Raw genomic sequence first — 21,525 nt, forward strand, 5'->3', positions numbered from 1 at the left:
AGTGTAGTAGTTTCAGAGTGATCAGTTTTTTTAGTGTACCTGGGAAGGTTTATGGGTCTTGATTGAAAGGATTAGGAGAGGAGCAGAGGGAGTAATTAGTGAGGAATAGTGTGGGTTTAGGACATGTAGGGGTTGGGTGGATCAGATTTTTGTTGTAAGGCAGATATGTGAGATAGCTTTAGGAAAAGGCAAGGATGTTTTTTGGGCCTTTATTGATTTGGAAAAGTCTTATGACAGGGTAGACAGGAATGCACTGTGGGAAGTATTGCAGATATATGGGATAGGAGGAAAGCTGTTAAGAGCAGTCAAGAGTTTTTACATGAGTAGAAAAGCCTGTGTTAGAATTAGAAATGGAGAGAGTGAGTGGTTTGAGATAAAGGTGGGACTTCACCAAGGGTGTGTCATGTTGCCATGGCTGTTCAATTTATACATGAATGGGGCTGTACAGGAGGTAAGCAAGGGTAATGGGTAAGGGATTGAAGATGGTTAAAGAAAATGGAGAAAAATAAAGAGATAACCCAGTTGTTGTTTGCTGATGACAATGCACTTATAGCAGGATCAGAGGAGGTATTAAGGAAGTTAGTGATGGAGTTTGGGAAGGTGTGCAAAAAGAGGTTGAAGATAAATGTGGGTAAAAGTAAGGTGATCAGATGTACAAGGGGAGAGGATGGCAGCAAATTGGAAGTGCGTATTAAGGGAAAGAGAATGGAGGAAGTGGATAGTTTTATATACTTGGGTGCGAATGTGGCAGGAAAGTGAGCAGAGGTGGAGGTAGAATGTAGACTGAGAGAAGCAAGTAAATGCCTTGGGGGGATTAAAAAATGTAACGAGAAATAGACATTTGGGAATGAATGCTAAGAGGAGATTGTATGAAGGGGTGATTGTGCCAACAGCACTGTATGGGGCAGAAACATGGAACATGAGAGAGGAAGAGTGTAATTGTGTTTGAGATGAAATGCCTGAGAAGTATGGTAGGGATTACTAGGTTGGATAGAGAGAGAAACGAGGAGGTGAAGAGGACAGTGGGGTTGGAAAAGGAGTTGATGATAGAATATTGGGATGGTTTGGACACCTGGAAAGAATGAGTGAAGAAAGATTAGTAAAAGAGGTGTGGAAGGCAGAGGTGGAGGTAGTGAACATGAGGGGGTGACCAAGGATGAGATAGATGTATCGGGTAAAAGGGGCATTGGGAAAGAGGGGAATGTCTGTTGAGGAAGGGAGAAAACAGAAGATAGGGGTGAATGGAGAATGGTTGTGTAAGGATGATGCTGTGATGCATGAAAGGGAGTGGATGGGGGATGAGGGGTGAGGGAGTATGTGTGAAAAATAAAAAGACACATCCCATAGGGATTTCTCCCTGTCTTCTCCATTTCTGCATGAGGGGATGGAGAAGGGGGTTGCCAATTTAATGAAGTGGCCTTGCTGTGGATGTGCTGTGTCTTGCGACGCTGCTTCTGACCCAGGGCAGTGGCTAAGATGCAGTGATGACTTGTCATCCAGGAGGAGCCAAGATAAGAGGGAAGGAGGGGGGTGGATAGGAGTGGAGTTTATGGGGATGGAATGGGTGGGAGTGGATTTTATGCCTTTGTTTTTTGGCTACCTCCCTTGTAAGGGGGAAAAACCTTTGGTATATGTAATTTTTTTTTCTTTTGGCAGATTCATACCATTAACATTATTTCTTATGAGAAAAATTTACCCAATATTCAAATAATTCCACATTTGAACAAAGAAAATCAACAAGAAAATAAATATACCAAACAATAGCAAACACAGGCTTTGGTCAGCAGAGGTTTTATGAAGACCTCTTGATAACAACACTTGACTATGCTCCTACAGCATAGTTCCCAACAATCTGGAAAACAGACATCTTATTAATCATATATAATAAAACAATGAGAATAATATGCACCAAAACCACCCCTACAGAACATCTAAGTAGAAAAACAAAGTCCTCCCAATAGAAATACATCAATCAAACAAGCACAACCAACTGAATGGCACAAAAAAAGAGAGAAAGAGAGAGAGATAGAGAGAGAGTACGCAGCTCAATGACCTTTAACAACCAGCCCTCCACAACATTCATTCACACTTAAATCACAAAGGGCATACTCCAAGACCAACTATCAAACTCCCAACCCTTCTAAGCTACCAGAAGAGACTGGATGACTGCACTGTGGACAAATGCCCAGGATGTAACACTTCAACCCATACTATTCAGCACATCATGGAAGACTGCATTATACACAATCACGTACGCAAACAACACAACGTGCACTCCATAAAGGATTTGTGGGAAAACCCCGTTCCAGCCGTGGCATTCCTTGGGGAGACGAGACTGCTCGGACAGACAGTCCAGAGAACGACAACAACAACAACAAAAAATCTCTGCCACGAGAAACAAGAATGAAACTATCACAGCTACATTCAGGTCACCACCCAGCACAAGGCAATACCTACAAATAACAGATCTGACTACAGAAACAAACTGCTCTACATGCAGACATCTCACATGGTCCCACCCTAGCCATACCTAGGCAAGAACACAATATGTGTTCTTTGACAGACTCATGGGCCAGTATGCTGGCTGTTGCCAATTACCCGAGAGCCATGATCTCTCTCAGTATTTCCTCCACCTTTTCACGTGAAAAGAGCTGATAAACTGCAACTGCTTTCCAGTTCCTACTACTTTCAGACACTGACAGAGAAACAATCCCATATAATGCAGACATCAATCCAAAGATTCTTCCCACCAAGTTCTATGGAACTGTGAGGACCACTAACACAGTGTGTGGCTGGAGATTTCCAGTCAATGAAATTCAAGGCAACATTTTTTATTAATATACATACACACACACACATATATATATATATATATTATATATATATACACACACACACATACATATATTGACTTGGCAACCTCCCTTATAAGGGGGAAAAAACCTGGGTCTGAAGCAATGCAGCAATACAGAGTGCATCAACAGCAAGGCTGCTTCACTTAATTGGTGACACCACTTCTCGCCATCCCCTCGTGAGAAGACGGAGAGAAATCCCCTTTGGCTGTCAGAACATCACCCACACACAACCCTATTCCCCCCCCCCATCCCCCACCTCCTCCCTTCCTTGCATTATTCATACAGAGCCATTTTCCACTCATCCCTATCTCCTGCCTTCTCCCTTCTTTGCTCAACAGATATTCTCCTCTTGCTCAAAGCCCCTGTCATTCCATCCATCCATCTCATCCTTGGTCATCCCCTCAAGTTCACTCCATCCACCTCTGCCTTCCACATCTCTTTTGCTAATCATTCTTAACTCATTCTTCCCATATGTCCAAACTATCCCAAAACTCTTTCATCAACCCCAGCTCTCCTTCTCACCTTCTTATTTCTCACCCCATCCAACCTTGTAAAACTTACCATACTTCTCAGACACTTCATCTCAAACCCATTTAAACTTCTCCTTTCTGCCTCTCTCAAACTCTGTCCCATACAGTGTCATCAGCACAATCACCCCTTCATAGAATCTTCTCTTTGCATCCATTCACAGATGCTTATTTCTCGTAATCATTTTTAATCCCCCGAGACATTAAGTTGCTTCTCTCAATCTACAATTTACCTCCACCCCTAGTCCTTCATTCCCTGTCATATGTGACCCCAGCCTCTCTCCTTTAAGACTTACCTCCAACTTGCAGGCATCCTCTCCCCTTGCAGATCTCATCACCTTAATTTTACCCACATTTACCTTCAACTTTTTCCTATCACATACCTTCCCACACTCCCAAACTATATATGTATGTACACATATAAAAATTTGTAATTACATATATACATAGTAAATTTTTTTAAACAATTATGTTACTTCATGTAACAATATCTTTCCTTTTTTGAAACTATATTCTTGACTTTGACATACTAACCGGAGTATGACCTTGCCTAAATTATGGCAATATCTGACTAGCATATTTGACAATATTTTAAATAGAAGAGGCTAAACAGGCTGGAGTAAGGGTGTTGTCTGGGAGCTGACATGTGATAAGAACTTCATGGAACTTGTCAAGGATCTGCAGAAGCTCTGACCTCCATAGGTTTGCTCGATACATGATTTCTTCTAGGTGATGCTGACCTCTCAAGTATGGGCATATTCTGAAATGTCCAAAGAAAATTTGATTCAGTAACTGAATGAATAGTTAAAGCTTAGCAGGTTTGATATGCATGACTTTCTAGTTCTAAAACCAAACTGGTTACTGCTTCTAGGCATTTAATTTTTTTTTTTTTATCACTCTCAAAATTTTGTTATACTGATCAGGGACACTGATATGTAATTCATTAGTTTCTTTTCACTTCCTTTTTATAAATTGGAACTATGTTAGTTCTCTAGTCTTGAAGTATTATCCCTTCCTCCAGTGAACACATTATTAGATTCTGAATTTTGTCTCACAGTTGGTTTGTATTTCTTAAGTATCTAATTTGAGATTCCATTACCCTATATAGAGTACTAACTACACATTTTATGAAGGCAATAATTTTGGGGTAGCATGGAAGGTAAATGAGAGGGTGAGGGGCAGGGATTTGGATACAGTGAGTGAAAAAGGAAAGAAGTGGGAGGTAAGCCAGTTTATGTTTGCTGATGCAGCTAGTAGCAGACTTTGGGAAGGTATGTGCTTCAAGGTGAAGAAAACACAAAGTTGATAAAGCGAGACCTTGGACTCACTCTGATGGGGTCTGCATACCTCAATTTTTTTGCAAGACCCCCTCATGCAAATACTCATCATCAGTCCCCACCACATTACATGTGAGAGAGAAGACGATGGAATGTAGGCTTCATTCTTCAGTGCACTAACCTGGCAAATAACTTTAGGTCCTCTGCATTGTGAGATGCAGGTACTTTCATGACCATTTCCTTCTCTGAAGGTGACAAGTGCTCATCCAGCATCTGTTTCACTGATTCTTCTGCAACAGCTGCTACTCCCACCACTGGACTTGGACTTCTTTCATCACTACACACTGCAAAGGAATGTGTCTTTTTAATGACAAGAGAGGAATGTCTGTTGAGCAAGGAAAGGAGAAGGCAGGAGATGGGGGTGAGGGGAGAATTCCTGTGTATAGATGATACTGTGATGCAAGGAGTGGATGGGAAGGGATTGGTTATGTATGAATATTTGGACACAGCCAAAGGGGATGGAGAAGGGGGGGTCACTGATTAATTAAAGTGGCCTTGCTGCAGATGTGGTGTGTATTGCTGCATTGCTTCTGACCCAGGGCAGTGGGCAGAATACATGGATGACCTGTCATCCATGAGGAGCTAAGATGAGAGGGAGGAACGGGTGGTGGATGGGAGTGCAATGGGTGGGATTGGGTACTTGCCTTTTGACTACTTGGCTACCTCTCTGTATGGTATACAGATAGGTAAAAACACACACACATATAGAACATAAAATACCACCCCTTAACTGATCATTTAAAGCCAATGACTTCTGTACAAAGATAAGACCAACATTAACTAGAGAGATGGTCAAAGCTAATTGGTTAATGCTCTTACCAGAACCTAGATCACTTTCACTGGGTGGATGACTCAAGTGGATGCCCGAATCTAAGTGGAGTGTACTGCTCTCTGATGAAGTTGCAACAGAGGTCGAATGTAAGGTGTGGCTGATGCTATTTGTGCTGGGTGATGAACCTGCCTCTGCAGGTTGACCCATTCCTCCTATATGTTGAGGCGATTGACTGGTACTTGTGCTAATGTGGTTAAGAATCCCTTGACTACTGGTGATTCTTGATGGCATTCCATCAGTTGGTTTGTCTTGAGGCATGAGATATACATATATATGAAGTTGCTGAAGAAGTCCATGCTTCAGTAGCCACAAGACTTTAGGAACCTGTTGCTGCTGCCAAAATAAATATGAAGAAATGTCACCATAATCCTTGTAGTAAACATGTCAATTAGACTCCATTTCAATCCATACCCAAAATACTCTTTTACTCGCTCATTGTGTTCACTGCCTACCTTTGCATCCCTATCCTTTAACATAATGAATAAATATATAGTAGTGTTTATATTTTCAGTAAACAAAACATCTATATTTGTTCATCCTCCCTTAATACGGCTTTCACGAGTTGCATACCTGTTGTTGTGGAGTTGATATGAAGTTGTGCTGGTCACTCAAGGAAGTAGGAAGAGAGAAATCATAGAGAGCTTCATGAAGAGAACACCCTGGAAAGTCTTCACTATAACTTTCTGCTATTTTACTATTTCTGCAAATCAAGAAATTAGAATAAATTATATGTAAATACATAAATTTACCAAAGGCCTTCTTTCCCTCATAAAAGAAGTGGCCAGTTCAAAGTGCATACCTGGTTCCTATACAAATAAGATTTATTTAGAACCACTCCTAGTGAATGAAATGCCATCCCAATCTCCTGCCACATCACTTGCAATGCAGGAACACCCTTTTGTTATCCTTTATATTAGCTCCCTCTGGATAAAGGTCCATCCCTGCCCACTGCCTGGGTCACAAGCAATGTAGCAAGACAGTGCTGTACCTCCACAGCAGTCTAACCGCTGAAGTTGGTTTAACCCCACAACTTCAGTTCATGGTAACCCTCCCCTCCCATCTGCTCCAGAATCTATAACCAATATACTCACACCTATCTCTTGCTCTCTCTCTTCCCTGCTTGACAGACATTCTACAACCACAATAGCATTCTTGTGTTTAGGCCATCATCCAGCTCCATGACAGTACCAACACAGAATAGGCCTAGCCACAGAATCAAACTGCCCTACATATCTCATCCTACTCTCCCCCACATTACCTCTCCTGATAATTAACACATTTCCTACTTGAGTGAAATAAGGGCCTATCTGATGGCCATTGCCAATTACCTGGAAGTCATGGGCAATGGATTGTTTGATTGGCCCACCACTGGTCCTATATACACTGCATATATACACCAACACACTCAAACTCACAATGAATTTCAGTGTAAAGAAATGCAAGATTTTGGAAATGGGTGGAAACAAAGGTGTAGACATTTGACAGACATTAAAAAAAATGCATTTTCTATATTTGACTACTGAATCATGGAATAGTTTGTATGAATAATTTGAACAATGGGAGTTTACATAGCTTATAATGGTTTGTACATGTACAACAGTTTGTATAAAGCAGAATCTAAGGTCAGGATCAACCATTGGGGACACAGAGACAAGATACTATAAACATAACTCTTATCTTGAATACAACAAATAGGTAAATGCACATAAAAAGATGAGCATACACACACACAGGCACATGCAAATCTCCAAAGGTGTGAATTATGACTCGAGTACTTGTGAAATTCAAAACAAGTGACTGAGTTGAACCAACAAAAGGACAGAATACTACAGAAATGACTCAATCTTATAAAGCTGAACTTGGTAAATACAACTGACAGAATACTACAAAAATGACTCAATCTTATAAAGCTCAACTTGGTAAATACAACTAAGTTAATACAAATGCACACAACTGAAATGTTATTGTAGAAGAGATTAATTGTACAGCTAATAAAATACTGCTGGAGTGCTAACATTTTAGAGCATTTCAGCAGTGTATGAAAATGTCTAAGACCTTTGATCAATGAGAAAGAACATAATGTATCACTGACAATATTCATCCTGTATAAAATAGAGATTACAACTGAATACATAAACATGCAATAGGGTCGCCTCCTTACTCAACTTACTATCTCACTGTCCTTTAATAGAGAGTAATTGAATGGTCAAATGAACCTTGTGGGTCAACTATCTTTATTGTTTAAAATTTTCCAATGTCATGGTCTGCCATCCCTCCTTTTTTTAGAACTTTTTTTAAAATGATGGGCAAAGAAAAATTCAGAAAAAGAGGAGACCTCCCATCCCTGTAGACTAATTAAAAAAAAAAAAGGGAAACATATCTCTCTTAAGTGTAATATAATTTTACTTTGTATTTGCTGTAATTACTCACAGAACTGTTGTTGCTTGAGGCGACAGAACATAGACGCTGGTGCTACACAAGGGATAGATGACCATAGCTTTACCCCAGTAAACCAAGTGACCTACAAGCTGATCAAAGAAAAAATAAATAAAATAAAATCTACTTCATGAAAAATTTTCAACTTAAGAGTCCATATGTACATATGACAACACTAAAATTTCTAAAAGGAAATTTACAAAATTTTAACTGTTTAAATACTAAGTTCCCTCAATGCATTTTACATGGTCGTTATAGACATCATGACATCATTGATTTTTACATGTACCCCTTTTATGTTTGTGGTTTCTTCTCTCAGCTAAACAAAATTGCCTGGCAAAAGCTACAAGAAATGTAAATTTTAATACAGATACCAAAGGGTTAACTGAGAATGGCTTAACCCTTTGTTGTTTACATAGGTTTTCCACAGATGAACAATATCACTTAATGGTAGCCAGAATAAACATAACCCAACAGAAATGCCAAAGGCTTAAAGAACCAACAATCCCTTTGACACAGTGAGTTACCTTATGGCAGGACCAACAATGGATACCTGTTTGTGGTGCTTCTGTGAAACCCCTCCCTGCTGCCTGTTTTCAGTTTCCATCAACACCCCTACTTTCATCTTGGAATGCAGCCCTAAGAAACTGCCACACAGTTTCCAGATCACACCCAAGATCTCTCTTTATCAAACTATGACTACCTCTCCTCCATGCAAACAGTTAATTCTTCCCAGACAGATCTATGGGAAGGGCTGAGGACTGTTCCTTGCGACTATGGGGGGTGCCAATTACTATTTTTCTATCTATATACCAACAGGTTCTTCCCCATTATAAGAGAAGTAGCCAAGTCAAAGGGACGCACCTACTCCCACTTATTCCATTCACATCCATCACCCTTTCCTCTCTCTCATCTTAGCTCCTTTTGGATGATGGGTCATTCCAGTGTCCCACCCACTGCCCTGGGTCAGAAGCAATATTAGCAAGGCACAGCACATCCACAGCAAGGCTGCTTTAATTAATCAGCGCCCCCTCCCACTCTGTCCCTTCACTCAGAAAAAGAGAAGATGGGGAGAAATCCTTTCAGGTTGTGTCAAAACATCATTCACAAAGAAGCAGCCCACACATCCATACAATCTCCCCTTTGCATCCATTCACATACTACCTATCTCTTCCCTTAAACTCTTACCTGTACCACATCCACACATATTAAAAGACCCAAACCTTAAGAAAATTCCTCCCAGAACTTCTTATGCCTTGACTTCTTGTAGGAATTTACCCTTTAGAGCTACATAGAGCAGGATGCCTAGTCCCATCCTCTATCCTGTTTTAGTTGCCTTTTACAATCTGAGGGGGAAAACTTGGTGGCAGTATTCTTTCCTCCCCTACTAAAGGGGTAGGCAAAAATGGAAATATACATTCAGGAAAATGGTACAGGACAGTATTAAGAGTTGTGGGACTACATAATGGAGGGACAGTTGAAGTATAATAAAGTAGTATCATTTCTCTATGAGTAGATATTTCCTATAACACAAACAAAATGATGTGTGACTCTGGTCCATAGGGGCACCCCATATAGACCCTAAAGTATCAGCTGCATGCTACAGAGCAGATTTTTACTGTACAATAGCATGCAGCCAATAGCTCAGACAGGGTATTCGCTACTTTTGTATTCAGTGAAAATCATGGCAACCACAACAGCAATAATGATAACAACAACAATAATAATAATAGTTAATAATAATGATGATGATAATAATAATAATAATAATAATGATAAATATAATGGTAATACATATATACATAGATATATCAGTGTTTTTTTCCCTCTTATAAGGGAGGTAGCCAAAGTCAAAGGCATAAATTCACTCACACCTATTTCATCCCCATCTACTCCACTCCCATTCACCACCCCTCCCTCCATCTTTTCTTGACTCCTTCTGGATGATGGGTCATCCCTGCATCTTGCCCACTGCCCTGGGTCACAAGCAATGCAGCAAGACATAGCACAGCCATAGCAAGGCCTCTTCGTTTAATCAGTGACCCCCTCTCTCCTTCCCCCCTTGTGTAGAAAAAGAGAGGACGGGGAGAAATCCATTCTAGCTGCATCAAAATACCATTCACATATACTCCCTCATCCCCCATCCACTCCCCCAATTGCATCACAGCATCATCCGTACATATTCTCCATTCATCCCTATCCTCTGTTTTCTCCCTTACTTCCTCAACAGACATTCCCCTCTTTCCTAAGGCCCCTTTTACCCTATCCATCCATCTCATCCTTGGTTGTCCCCTCATGTTCACTCTCTCCACTTCTTTTACTAATCTTTCTTCACTCATTCTTTCCATGTGTCCAAACCATCCCAATACTCTTTCATCAACCCCATCTCCCAACTCCCTTTCCAACCCTGCTCTCCTCTTCACCTCCTCATTTCTCACTCTATCCAGCCTAGTAATCCTACCATACTTCTCAGGCATTTCATCTCAACACATTTAAACTCTTCCTCTCTTATGTTCCATGTTTCAGCCCCATACAGTGCTGTCAGCACAATCACGCCTTCATACAATCTACTCTTAGTTTCCATTGCCAAATGTCTTTTTCTCATTACATTTTTAAATCCCCCAAGGTATTTACTTGCTTCTCTCAATCTACATTCTACCTCCACTCCTCCCTTTCCCGCCACATTTGCCCCTAAGTATCTAAAGCTATCCACTTCCTCCAGTCTCTCTCCCTTAATACTCACTTCCAATTTGCTGCCATCTTCTCCCCTTGTACATCTCATCACCTTACTTTTACCCACATTTATCTTCAACTTCCTTTTTTCACATTCCTTCCCAAACTCTGTCAATAACTTCCTTAATCCCTCCTCTGACCCTGCCACAAGCACAGTATTATCAGCAAACAACAACTGGCTTATCTTCCATTTATCTCCGTTTTCTTTAACCATCTCCAATCCCTGACCCACTACCTTTGCATTTACCTCTCACACCACCCCATCCATGTATAAATCAAACAGCCATGGCGACATGACATATCCCTGGTGAAGTTCCACCTGTACCTCAAACCACTCACTCTCTCCATTTCTAATTCTAACACAGGATCTACTAATCTCTTAAAACTCTTGACTGCTTTTAACTACTTTCCTCCTATCCCATATATCTGCAATATCTCACAATGCCTTCCTGTTTATTCTGTCATAGGACTTTTCCAAATCCATAAAGGCCCAAAAATATACTTACCTTTTCTTAAAGCTTTCTCACATATCTGCCTTACCACAAAAATTTTATCCACACAGCCCCTACCTGTCCTAAACCCACACTGTTCTTCATCAATTACTCCTTCTGTTCCTCTCCTAATCCTCTCAATCAAATCCCCCCATAAGCCTTCCCAACTACACTCAACAAATTGATCTCTCTGAAACTACTACACTCATACTTGTCCCCTTTTCCCTTGTTAAGAGGAACTAGACAGGCCTCCAGTCCAGTCCTCAGGCACTCTATCCTCTTTTAGACAAACATTAAACAACCTCACCAGCCAGTCCACCATCACTGTACCGCCCTTTTTAAGATACTCCACATGACATCCATCTAATCCAGGTGCCTTCCCTGCTTTCATCATTTTAATAACTGCTTTCACCTCATCTTTTCTTATTTCTCCTCTTTTTTTCTCATTCATCACTGTCATTTTCTTAGTGCTTTCCCTTCCTATATTCTTCCTCATTTAGCAACTCCCTAAAATACTATGCCAATCTTCCTCTTACTGCCATCTCTTCCATTATCATCTCTCCATTTGCATCTTTTACCTTTTCTTGTACTTGATTTGCCTCCCCTTCTTGTTAATTTCCTTCCAATAATAATAGTAACAATAACAACTAATTAAAATTATCATACAGCCTTATTATCATTGTCATTATTTCTATTTCTCTTTTATTTCTATCCTCCTCCATATTCAAAAATGTCTTGAAACACTCTGCCCATCTTCCACTCACCACCTTCACTTCCATTAACATCAACCCATTTGCACCCTATCCTCTCTGCCTATATCACCTCTCTGCACTCTTTTCACTTCCTTCCAACATGTTTTCTATTCTTTCCAAACTTCTCGATCAAACACCTCCACCACCTCACTTCCATTTTCCTCTTGGCTTCCCTCACCTTGCATTTTCTTTCCACACTTTACAGTTTTCATGATTCATCATTTCTTCTTTTCATGCCTCTTTTCTGCCACCACCCCCACCCTCACCTCTTCATCTCATCTTTTGCTTCCTCTTCTTCTGTTTCTTCCCATTTTCCTTCTCCCATACATTGTCTGAGTAGGCTACTTTAGCACTCCCTTGAAACATACCCAATCCTCCTGTACTCCCATTATTCCTTTCCATCTCTACATCCCATACCTCTTTTAGCTTTGCATAATATTCTTTCTTTCTCCTTTTTGTTCAACTTGATTTACTTTCAGAAACTCTCTACTTCCTTCACTTTTCTTCTTTCTTAGCTTGACCTCCACTTTCAATTTCCCTTCCACCAGATAATGATCCAAATTTCCATTGCTCTCTTCTCTGAACACATTCGTAAATAAATGCTAGAAAAGTTGATCAATTTTTTTTTCCTATAGTAATCTACAAGGCTTAAAGAACTGATAGCATTTGAAATTATTTTCACATTGACTACAAACTGGATAATAAATAATGGGCTTCAAATGCTGGCTCAATCACAAGATGGAGAAAAAACTTTCCCAGTTGCATGGTCAGATGATGCAAACTTCTCATTGAAAGGATCACATGCTATATAATCTAAAGCTTTAAGGTTGTTAAATAAAGTCATATGTGATATGCTGTAACACATTACTTCTTTTTCTCATTCAGCTTTCCTATGGGCCCAAAGATCTATGAGATACTTTCTCCACTATAATCCATTGTAATTCAAGTACTACCTATATCAAGATTTCACAACTCACATAAACATCTACTCAACAACAGTATCTCTCATTTCATAAAAAAATTATAAACATAAAGTTCTCACTCCAAGGGTCATTCTTTGCATGAGCAAAATTGTCTAGTCTTAGATAAAACAAATCTTAAATATATGTCACTGGATTAAATTGGTTAGTCAAAATATACTCATACTTAACCCCTTTACTCTGAAAGGGTGCACTTCAGCTCAATGAATTCATCTGGTATAATCTAGAACAAAACCTATATGGTACATCATTTGAGTTAAAATAGCTATTGGCAGAAATATGAGCAAACACAGTATCTATCAAGAACCCATATGTACTTTACCATGAAGACTTGTAGCAATGTGAGATCTGCATCTGCTGCCAATGTATAAAATGGTTTTAGGGGGGATTCAATGTGAAGCAAACGCCTCAATGCAGGTGAGGCATCAGCTGCCAAAGACCGCAGCAGATCACAGCGGTTGACTAGTAGGAGCATTGTATGGTACGGCTTCAGAGCATGAAGACTGGCCAGTAAACTTTCACACTGGCAAGAAACAAGTATTAGCATTGACAATGAACAAAACATAGATAGTATGAATTATGAGCTTGTCGCCAAATACAAAATCAAGAAACAAGTATTTGTTAGAAAAATAATCAGATCAAACTGGATATACTTACATTCAGTGGCCTTCCTGTCTGAAGACTGTGGTGAACCTTTTGTGGTAGACAAAAACTAACTTCTGTCCAGTTATTTAATCTAAGCTGAACTATACCAGTTGTACATAAACTGCCAATATAAAAAAGGCAAAAAATTGTATAACCACAACCATCTAAAATGTGGAGCATAAGTATAAAAGATATTATTATATCTCATACCAGCATATTTCATAATGTAACAAACTAACAACAACAAAATAATAAAGTAAATAAAAATAATCTGCTTACTCTTCATAAACATCTCTTAATTGTTTAGCTAAAACATTTCTTTCTAATATGAGTTGATATGGGGAAGTTTTGTCGTCAGCTGCATGTGATGTCTAAAAAAGAAATGATCATTAATAATTCTTAATCATTTTTCTTTCATTGGCATGTACCATTAAACAGAACAATAATCAATGAATCTGAGATAGTTAAAACAAAAACAAAATAATATACCATAGGTGCCTCATCATGAGCAGCCAGCATTATTTTGGTTTCTTTTGACAAGAAGTGACTTCTTTGATCTTCATGACGTAATGCAATACCCAATCGGTGACTGAGGTCATGGTAGCAGTCAACAATATCGTGACTTAACGTTGCCTGATACAAAAGAAAAAAGTGCATTCACAACAAATTGTAACATACATATACCAAAGGCTTTTTCCCCCTTACAAGGGAGGTAGCCAAAAAGAAAAAGGCATAAACACCATTCCCACCCATTCCATCCCTAATACACTCCACTCCCCTCCACCCTCTACCCTCCCTCTTATCTTGGCACCTCCTGGATGACAGGTCATCCTGGCATCTTGTCCACTGCCCTGGGTTAGAGGCAGTAACACAATTTGAAATTAACTAAACCATTACATACATACACACCTTTACCCCTTTCAAGGGGTGAGGATGTCTTTTTCAGTGCCTAACTCCCTCACTTTACAAGTAATGGTATACATACACATACATCTGTCCCAACAAGGCACAACCACCCTTCACCTATCCCACATCCATTTGTTGTCCCCCCCCTTTTTTTTTTATCTCCTTATGGACAAAAGGTCATCCTTGTCCCTACTCAGTGCTTGGGTTAGAGGGGAGAGGTAGGTAGAGGAGAGTGGTAGGTATTGAAAAAAAAGAGAGAGAATATATATATATATATATATATATATATATATGTATATATATATGTGTATATTATATATATATATATATATATATATATATATATATATATATATAAACTTTTTATCCCACAGTCGGAGAAAAGAAGACACTATTGTCGAACGTTCTGTATATTTCGATCACTAACTGTGACCCTCTTCAGCAGAATGAATACATAGTGGAAGGCATATGCTTATATACAAAAATGTGAGGTGAGGAAAGGAACAAGCTCAGGTTACATGACCGATGCTCCGCAGGTCGCGTGGGGTTTTGTGACCTTGGAGTACATGAGGTAGCGCGTGGCTGACTGCTGAGGTAGTGATGCAGTCAGGTGACCACTGGCCATTTGATATATTCAAATTAGGTAAAAAATTTATTAGGGAAGACTCAATTATTTTCCTTTTAAAGCTACATGTTGATCTATAGATTATTTCAGCATCTTCCCAATTCATGCGGTGATTTTTATTGGCAATGTGCTGAAATACCACGGAATTCAATTGACCATATCTAACAGAATTTTTATGTTCTTTAATTCTGTTAGATTACGACATTACTTTATAGTGGATATATATATATATATATATATATATATATATATATATATATATATATATATATATTGGATGGAAGCAAAGAATCCACATAGGTGAGTCAGGTAGAAAAAAGAGCGTAAAAGGAACAGTAGGAAGTATATGTGAAATGATTAAACTACTCGAGAACCTCATCCCAACTCATGAGATGTTCTTTGTCAGTACTGTCTGTTCCTTTTAATGATCTAAATATCAAAATCATGTCTTCTCTCTTCTTTCATGAGATAATTATCTCAAGGCATCAAGTTAGTTGCATTCTTGGGGTGATGATGATGATGATGATGATGATGATGATGGTGATGGTTTAACGTCACAAAATTCTTCCTATTGGGAGGCTGGGATGGTGCACTTTACAGAGGAGTTTGTAGCATGGAATTTAATCAACCATGCCCTTGGTTCAACTTCACCGGTGGCAGGGTTCGAACCGCCATCCCCTAGACCTCCACTGCAAGTAACAACACCCTAACTTTCTTGGCCAGTGGGGTGAACTTACTAATCTTGTTAAACTGATCAGCTTCTGTCCAAGAATGCAAAGTAAATAACATCCTTCCAATAAAGCCCACACAACAGAAACCTAGCTAATCTAGCTAAGCCAAAACCAAGCCAGAACATCCCTATGAATACATTTGTAAGATAATCTAAAGATTACTCATGATCTTATGGCAGTGATGGAGGATATGAATGGACAGCTTTAAAATGTCGCACACAGACACACATTACTACCATTGTAATCAAAGTGATGATATGGCCAGTAACTCACCTTGAGAGCAAATACAATATTAAAGAGAATAATTGATGACTTGTGCTTTTCATTTTGTCTTTTTGTTGCTTGTGGCTGGTGAAGAAGCATAGGATGTCCAACAAAGCGAACATCATTCACCTTAAGCTCAAACTTGCTTCCACACAATTCTGACTTAACGCCGAAAAGATGTGATGTATCCTAAAAATAAAATAATAGAAATTATACATGAATCATGAGTGGGAAATTAATAGGTTACAAAAGCAAAAGAAGAGAAAGATGGTGTTGGTCATAAATACCTTGTCACCTGATATGAATATTAGTAAAATCATGGGGTGAAACATACAAACATAAAGTATCTTTTCATTATGTGGTCACTGAGATGATGACAGAAAAGTAAGCAGAGAAGAAGATGTAAAAGGTGCAGATGGACAGATGTTACCAGAAGAGGAGGTGGTAATGGAAAGATGGGCAGATTATTTTAGAAATGTTAAATGTGGAGGAGGATAGGGAGGGATTTGTGGTAGCTGTGGGAGGTGCTAAGAAAATGATGGTGATGGGAGAGGAAAATGGAGGAGAAATATGAAAAAATGAGGTGCAAATAGTTTTGACAATGGTGAGAGCAGGTAAGTACCTGGGTTAGATGGGTGTCATGTGGAGTGCCTGAAGAAGGGAGGTACAATAATTGTGGGCTGGCTAGTGAGGTTATTTAATGTGTGTCTAAGGTAAGGTAGAGTGCCTGAGGACTGGAGGAGTGCCTCTATAGTTCTGCCTTACAAAGGAAAAGGGGACAAATGTAAGTGTAGTAGATTCAGAGGGATTAGTTTGCTGAGTTTAGTTGGGATGGCATAAGGGAGGGTTTCCATTGAGAGGATTTGGAGAGGATATGTGGAGAGAAACAGTGTGGGTTTTGGGAAGGTAGGGGTTATGTGGATCAGAGTTTTTTGATGAGGCAGATATGTGAGAAAGCTTTAGGAAAAGATAAATATGTTTTTTTGGGGCCTTTATGGATTGGAAAAGGCTTATGACAGGATAGATAGAAAGGCACTGTGTGAGATTTTGCATATATATATGGGACTGGGGGAAGGCTTTTAAGGGCAGTCTAGAGTTTTTATGAGAGTAGTAGAGACTGTTAGAACTGGAAAAGGAGACAGCAAGTGGTTTGAGGTAAAGGTGGGATTGCAACAGGGATGTTTCATGTCACCATTGATCTTCAAGATGTAAAGGTGAGGGTAATGGGCAGGGGACTGAAGATGGTTAAAGAAAATGGGGAAAAGTGGGAGGTGAGCCAGTTGTTGTTTGCTGATGACACTGTGCTCATGGCAGGATCAGAGGAGGGATTAAGGAAGTCAGTGATAGAGTTTGGGAGGGTATGCAATAAAAGAATGTTGAAGGTAAATGTAAGTAAAAGTAAGGTGATGAGATGTACAAGTAAATTTTAAAGGAGAGGTGTTGGAGGAAGTGCATTACTTTAGGTTTTTGCGGTTGCATGTGGCAGGAAAAGGAGGAGTGGAGGAAGTAAATTGCAGATTAAGAGAAGCAAGTAAATGCATTGGGGGATTATAAAGTGTCATGAGAAATAGGCATTTGGGAATGGATGCAGAGGAGACTATATGAAGATGTGATTGTGCTGACGGCACTGTATGGGGCAGACATGAAATTTATGAGAGACAGAGAGGAAAAGTGTGTATTTTAGATGAAATGTCAGAGAAGTATGGTATAGGTTACAAGGTTGGATAGGGTGATGAATGAGGTGGTGAGGAGGAGAGCTGGGGTGGAAAAGGAGATGCCACATAGGGCTAATTAAAGAGTATTGGGATGGTTTGGACACATGGAAAGAATAAGTGAAGAAAGATTATCAAGAGATGTGAAAGGCAGAGGTGGAGGGAGTGAACTTGAGGGTACAACTGAGGATGAGATGGATGGATGGGGTGAAAGGCACAATGAGTAAGAGGAGAATGTCTGTTGTGCAAGGGAGTAGGCAGGAGATAGGGGTGAGTGGAGAATGGCTGTGTACAGATGATATTGCGATGCAAGGGAAGGGGTGGGGGATGGGGTGATAGGGAGTGGTTATGTATGAATGATATTTTGATGCACCCTGAAGGGATTTTTCCCTGTCTTCTCTTTTTTCTGCATGAGGAGACAGAGGGAGTAGGGAGGGTCACCCAATTTAGTGAAGTAGCCTTGCAGTGGATGTACTATATGTTGCTGCATTGCTTCTAACCCAGGGCAGTGGGTGGGATGCAAGGAAGATCTGTTATCCATGAGGAGCTAAGATGAGAGGGAGGAAAGAGTGGTGGATGGGAATGGAATGAGTGAGAATGAGTCCTTGCCTTTTGACTTGGCTACCTCCTTTGCAAATGGGAAAAAACCCTTCGTGTATGTGCGTGTGTGTATAAAATAAAAACGTGATTTGCCCTAGATTAAAATATACAGCAGCAGTATTAAACACCAAAACTTTTAAAGTCTCACATCCTCTTAGACAAATTACAAGATCAACATAGTGAAGTAAATAGCATAGATATAAGAGTAATTTCAAGAAAACTACAAATATCATGACAAGAATAAAATATAATAGAGACTGCAAATTGTTTCAATAACATTTTGGGAGAAGTGAAGGTGTTCGGTGTTCATGAGCTTTGGAGATGGGTGATGAGATGATGTTTGTCCTATGGAACCACAATCACAAGTCCCACAATATATGCATCATTCCAACTTTTCTCCATTAAGAGAGGGTAACACATTTCACACAAATGAGACACCAGAAAACAAACTAAACGATTGCACAATTTACAGTTTGCAGGACCCTAAAAAAATGTAAAGCTAGAAAAAAAATAACATAAAAATAAAGGAGACTGCAAGAGACCATAAGGCCTACACTAGGCAGCTCTATGTCTATAACTATGCCATCTATAAATACTATACCATCTGGACTGCAAAATAAATTCATATCTCTTCAACAATATGCCACAACTGAAATTAATATGCAATTAGTATTTAAAATTTAATTAAATAATACATTACCTTATCACTAAATCCTCTCAGCTTCCCATCTTTGGTTACAAAGGATACGTGCTGCACTGGACGCCTGCGTAACTCATCGTTCAAGGTACAAGCATATGGGTTTCTCTTTGCATCTGGGAAAAAAAAAAAAATGCATTGGATACAAGAGCAATGTCTGTTAAACAAGAGAGAGTGTGCAAAATATAGGAGTGAATGGAGAGTGGTTGTGAATGGATGACAAAGAGAGCTGCTATGTAGTGAATCAGTGGGAGAGGGTCAACTTTGGCTTCTTAGCCCTATTGTGGAAGCAGTGTCTTGTTGTCTTTGTCAAGTATTTGACTTGATTTGTGTAATGAAGGACAGAGATAAAATTTCATCCACAATGTGCTGCGATGGGAAGAACAACAATTAAGTTTTCAGTGGGTGTGGGAAGAGGGGAGACTGGATATATATGCATGTCCTTCTGGTAAATGTATGTGTGTATTATTCTACTCTAATGTATTCATGTTCTCCACATCCTACAACACATCCTTACAGAAGTATATACACACACAACTTACCAACCAAATACTCCTCAACAGAGCACCAAATTCTACAATCCACCAAACTTCCCCAGGAGTCAACCAGAGAAATTTCTTCCAAGTTAGATGACAGTAAATATAACCAAACTACATTCAAGTCATCTCCCCTTACTATAGCAATCCCGACACATAATTGAACTGACAACAGACACTGTCCAAGATATATAAATAACATGAAAGACAAAAAATATCTATTACAATACCATATATTATGGTTCCTCACTCACTCCCTACAGATGATAAATAGTGCTCTTCACAGAGATAATTATGGGTCAAACCAGTGACCATGGCAAGTCACCTAGGGGATAAGGGTCCAAAGTGCTCTGCTGATGCTCAGGGCACTCCGTCACTCAAGCCACTCTGTTACTCAGGTCATAGTTAATTTTTTTTGTTACTCAACTTAAATAATTCTTTATGTATCCTGGAGCATTAATAGTGGTGATAGTAAACTTGTATTGTCATATTTAATATCAGTAAGTTGGGATAACAATTTGAATCACTGCAGCACATAACTAATTTTGAAAATTATAAATGGCACGCTTTCCGCTACACTCATTTCACTTGATGGAATGGCTCAAAGTTAAGGTAAAAGTTGATTGGCGAGTGGTGAATTATTATTCATGTTTTCTATTTTAAGTATTGATAATAATTTATTTTTCCGTGTTTAGCATCAGTGAGGTGGGGTAAAAATTCAAATCACCACAGCACATCACTAATTTCAATAATATTATAATGATAAATGACAAACTTTCCGCTTCATTCCACCATCATTGTTTACATACCATGACCTCATAATTTCATTGGCAGTATACCCCTAGTGATGTATCCTCATTGATGGCAGTAGCAATTCATGTACTTTTGACCTGTGGGCCTCCTACAAAAGACCTGAACTCTGAACTTCTGAAGCAATGGATTTGTTGATCTAAAATATTTAATTTATGACCAATCTTTACGACTACTCATCCATGTCATTAAAAGAAATATGACATAATTTGTCTGGATATCCTAATTATTTGTAGAATATATGTATCAACCCTTAACTGAAAAAAATGCAGCCAAAATAGTTAAATACTGAAGAAGAGACCAATCACAGGCATATAATTTAAGATATATTCTTTGGAAGTTTGGGTATAGCAGATACTAAAAATAGTTAGGTCGTGTATCATAAACATACGAGAACTCTGCGATTCTTGTGCAATACCTAAAATTTGCGTTCGACATATCAAAATGTTTACGGTAGCCTCACCTTGCCCGTATACTTACGAAGATAAGAAAGTACTTACCGATACCATCTTAGTGATACATGAAAAGCTATTAATTACCAATAATGAACACTCACTCACATTTCGTTTTTGTTTCTTTATTTTCGTCTGAGGAAAACGGGTATTTAAAAAGAAGCTTGTCTCCTCCACTACCATTTTTTACTAAAATTATACAAAGTGGGCTGACATCCATTATTTGTTTACATCTGCGACTTGGTTTGCGATTCCATGACAAAAATAAATTATTTCTCTCATCAGTCGTAAAGATTATTTTGTTATAAAACAATTAACTCATTAAAAGATCCTAGTTAACTAGATAAAAATAGAGCGTCTATTGGAAATTTGGACAACCCAATAGAAATACCAAGTCCAGCATAAAAAACGATTATTTATGTGACAAATTCCAAGTGAAAACAACTCCGTAATGTCAAATGATTGAATCAGTTTAGATCCTCAGTTTTAGTCTTTTGTTAACAAAATTAATTGTGTACAATGCATGCCAGAATAATTTTCACCACTACATATTACTATAAAGAGCTAGTACATCTACTATAATAAAAGATCACAAACAAAAATC

The 21,525-nt window shown here is 39.0% G+C and overlaps 1 protein-coding gene across 4 annotated transcripts; it reads right to left on the bottom strand.

Annotated features, from left to right (window-relative positions):
* Positions 1 to 1,036: 1,036 nt before the first annotated feature.
* Positions 1,037 to 21,452, bottom strand: Nprl3 (GATOR complex protein Nprl3). 4 transcript variants are annotated; one of them, XR_012967224.1, is made up of 13 exons: positions 21,030 to 21,452; positions 19,127 to 19,239; positions 16,124 to 16,303; positions 14,078 to 14,221; positions 13,868 to 13,959; positions 13,601 to 13,709; positions 13,266 to 13,466; positions 7,982 to 8,079; positions 6,122 to 6,251; positions 5,539 to 5,884; positions 4,841 to 5,003; positions 3,917 to 4,142; positions 1,037 to 1,852 (listed from the first exon to the last, which is right to left on the bottom strand). XR_012967224.1 is itself a non-coding variant. In XM_076199943.1 (12 exons), the coding sequence occupies exons 1-12, from the start codon at positions 21,139 to 21,141 to the stop codon at positions 3,974 to 3,976; spliced, it is 1,854 nt and encodes a 617-aa protein (XP_076056058.1). In that variant the 5' UTR covers positions 21,142 to 21,452; the 3' UTR covers positions 1,037 to 3,973. The 4 variants fall into 4 exon arrangements, 3 of the variants coding, with proteins under 3 accessions (XP_076056058.1, XP_076056057.1, XP_076056059.1); XM_076199943.1 differs by having other exon boundaries at positions 1,037 to 4,142; positions 5,539 to 5,881; XM_076199942.1 differs by having other exon boundaries at positions 1,037 to 4,142.
* Between the last annotated feature and the right edge of the window lie 73 nt (positions 21,453 to 21,525).

The sequence above is a fragment of the Oratosquilla oratoria genome, chromosome 16, assembly GCF_046742065.1.
Source record: "Oratosquilla oratoria isolate Oo_2021 chromosome 16, ASM4674206v1, whole genome shotgun sequence".
Lineage (NCBI taxonomy): Eukaryota > Metazoa > Arthropoda > Malacostraca > Stomatopoda > Squillidae > Oratosquilla > Oratosquilla oratoria.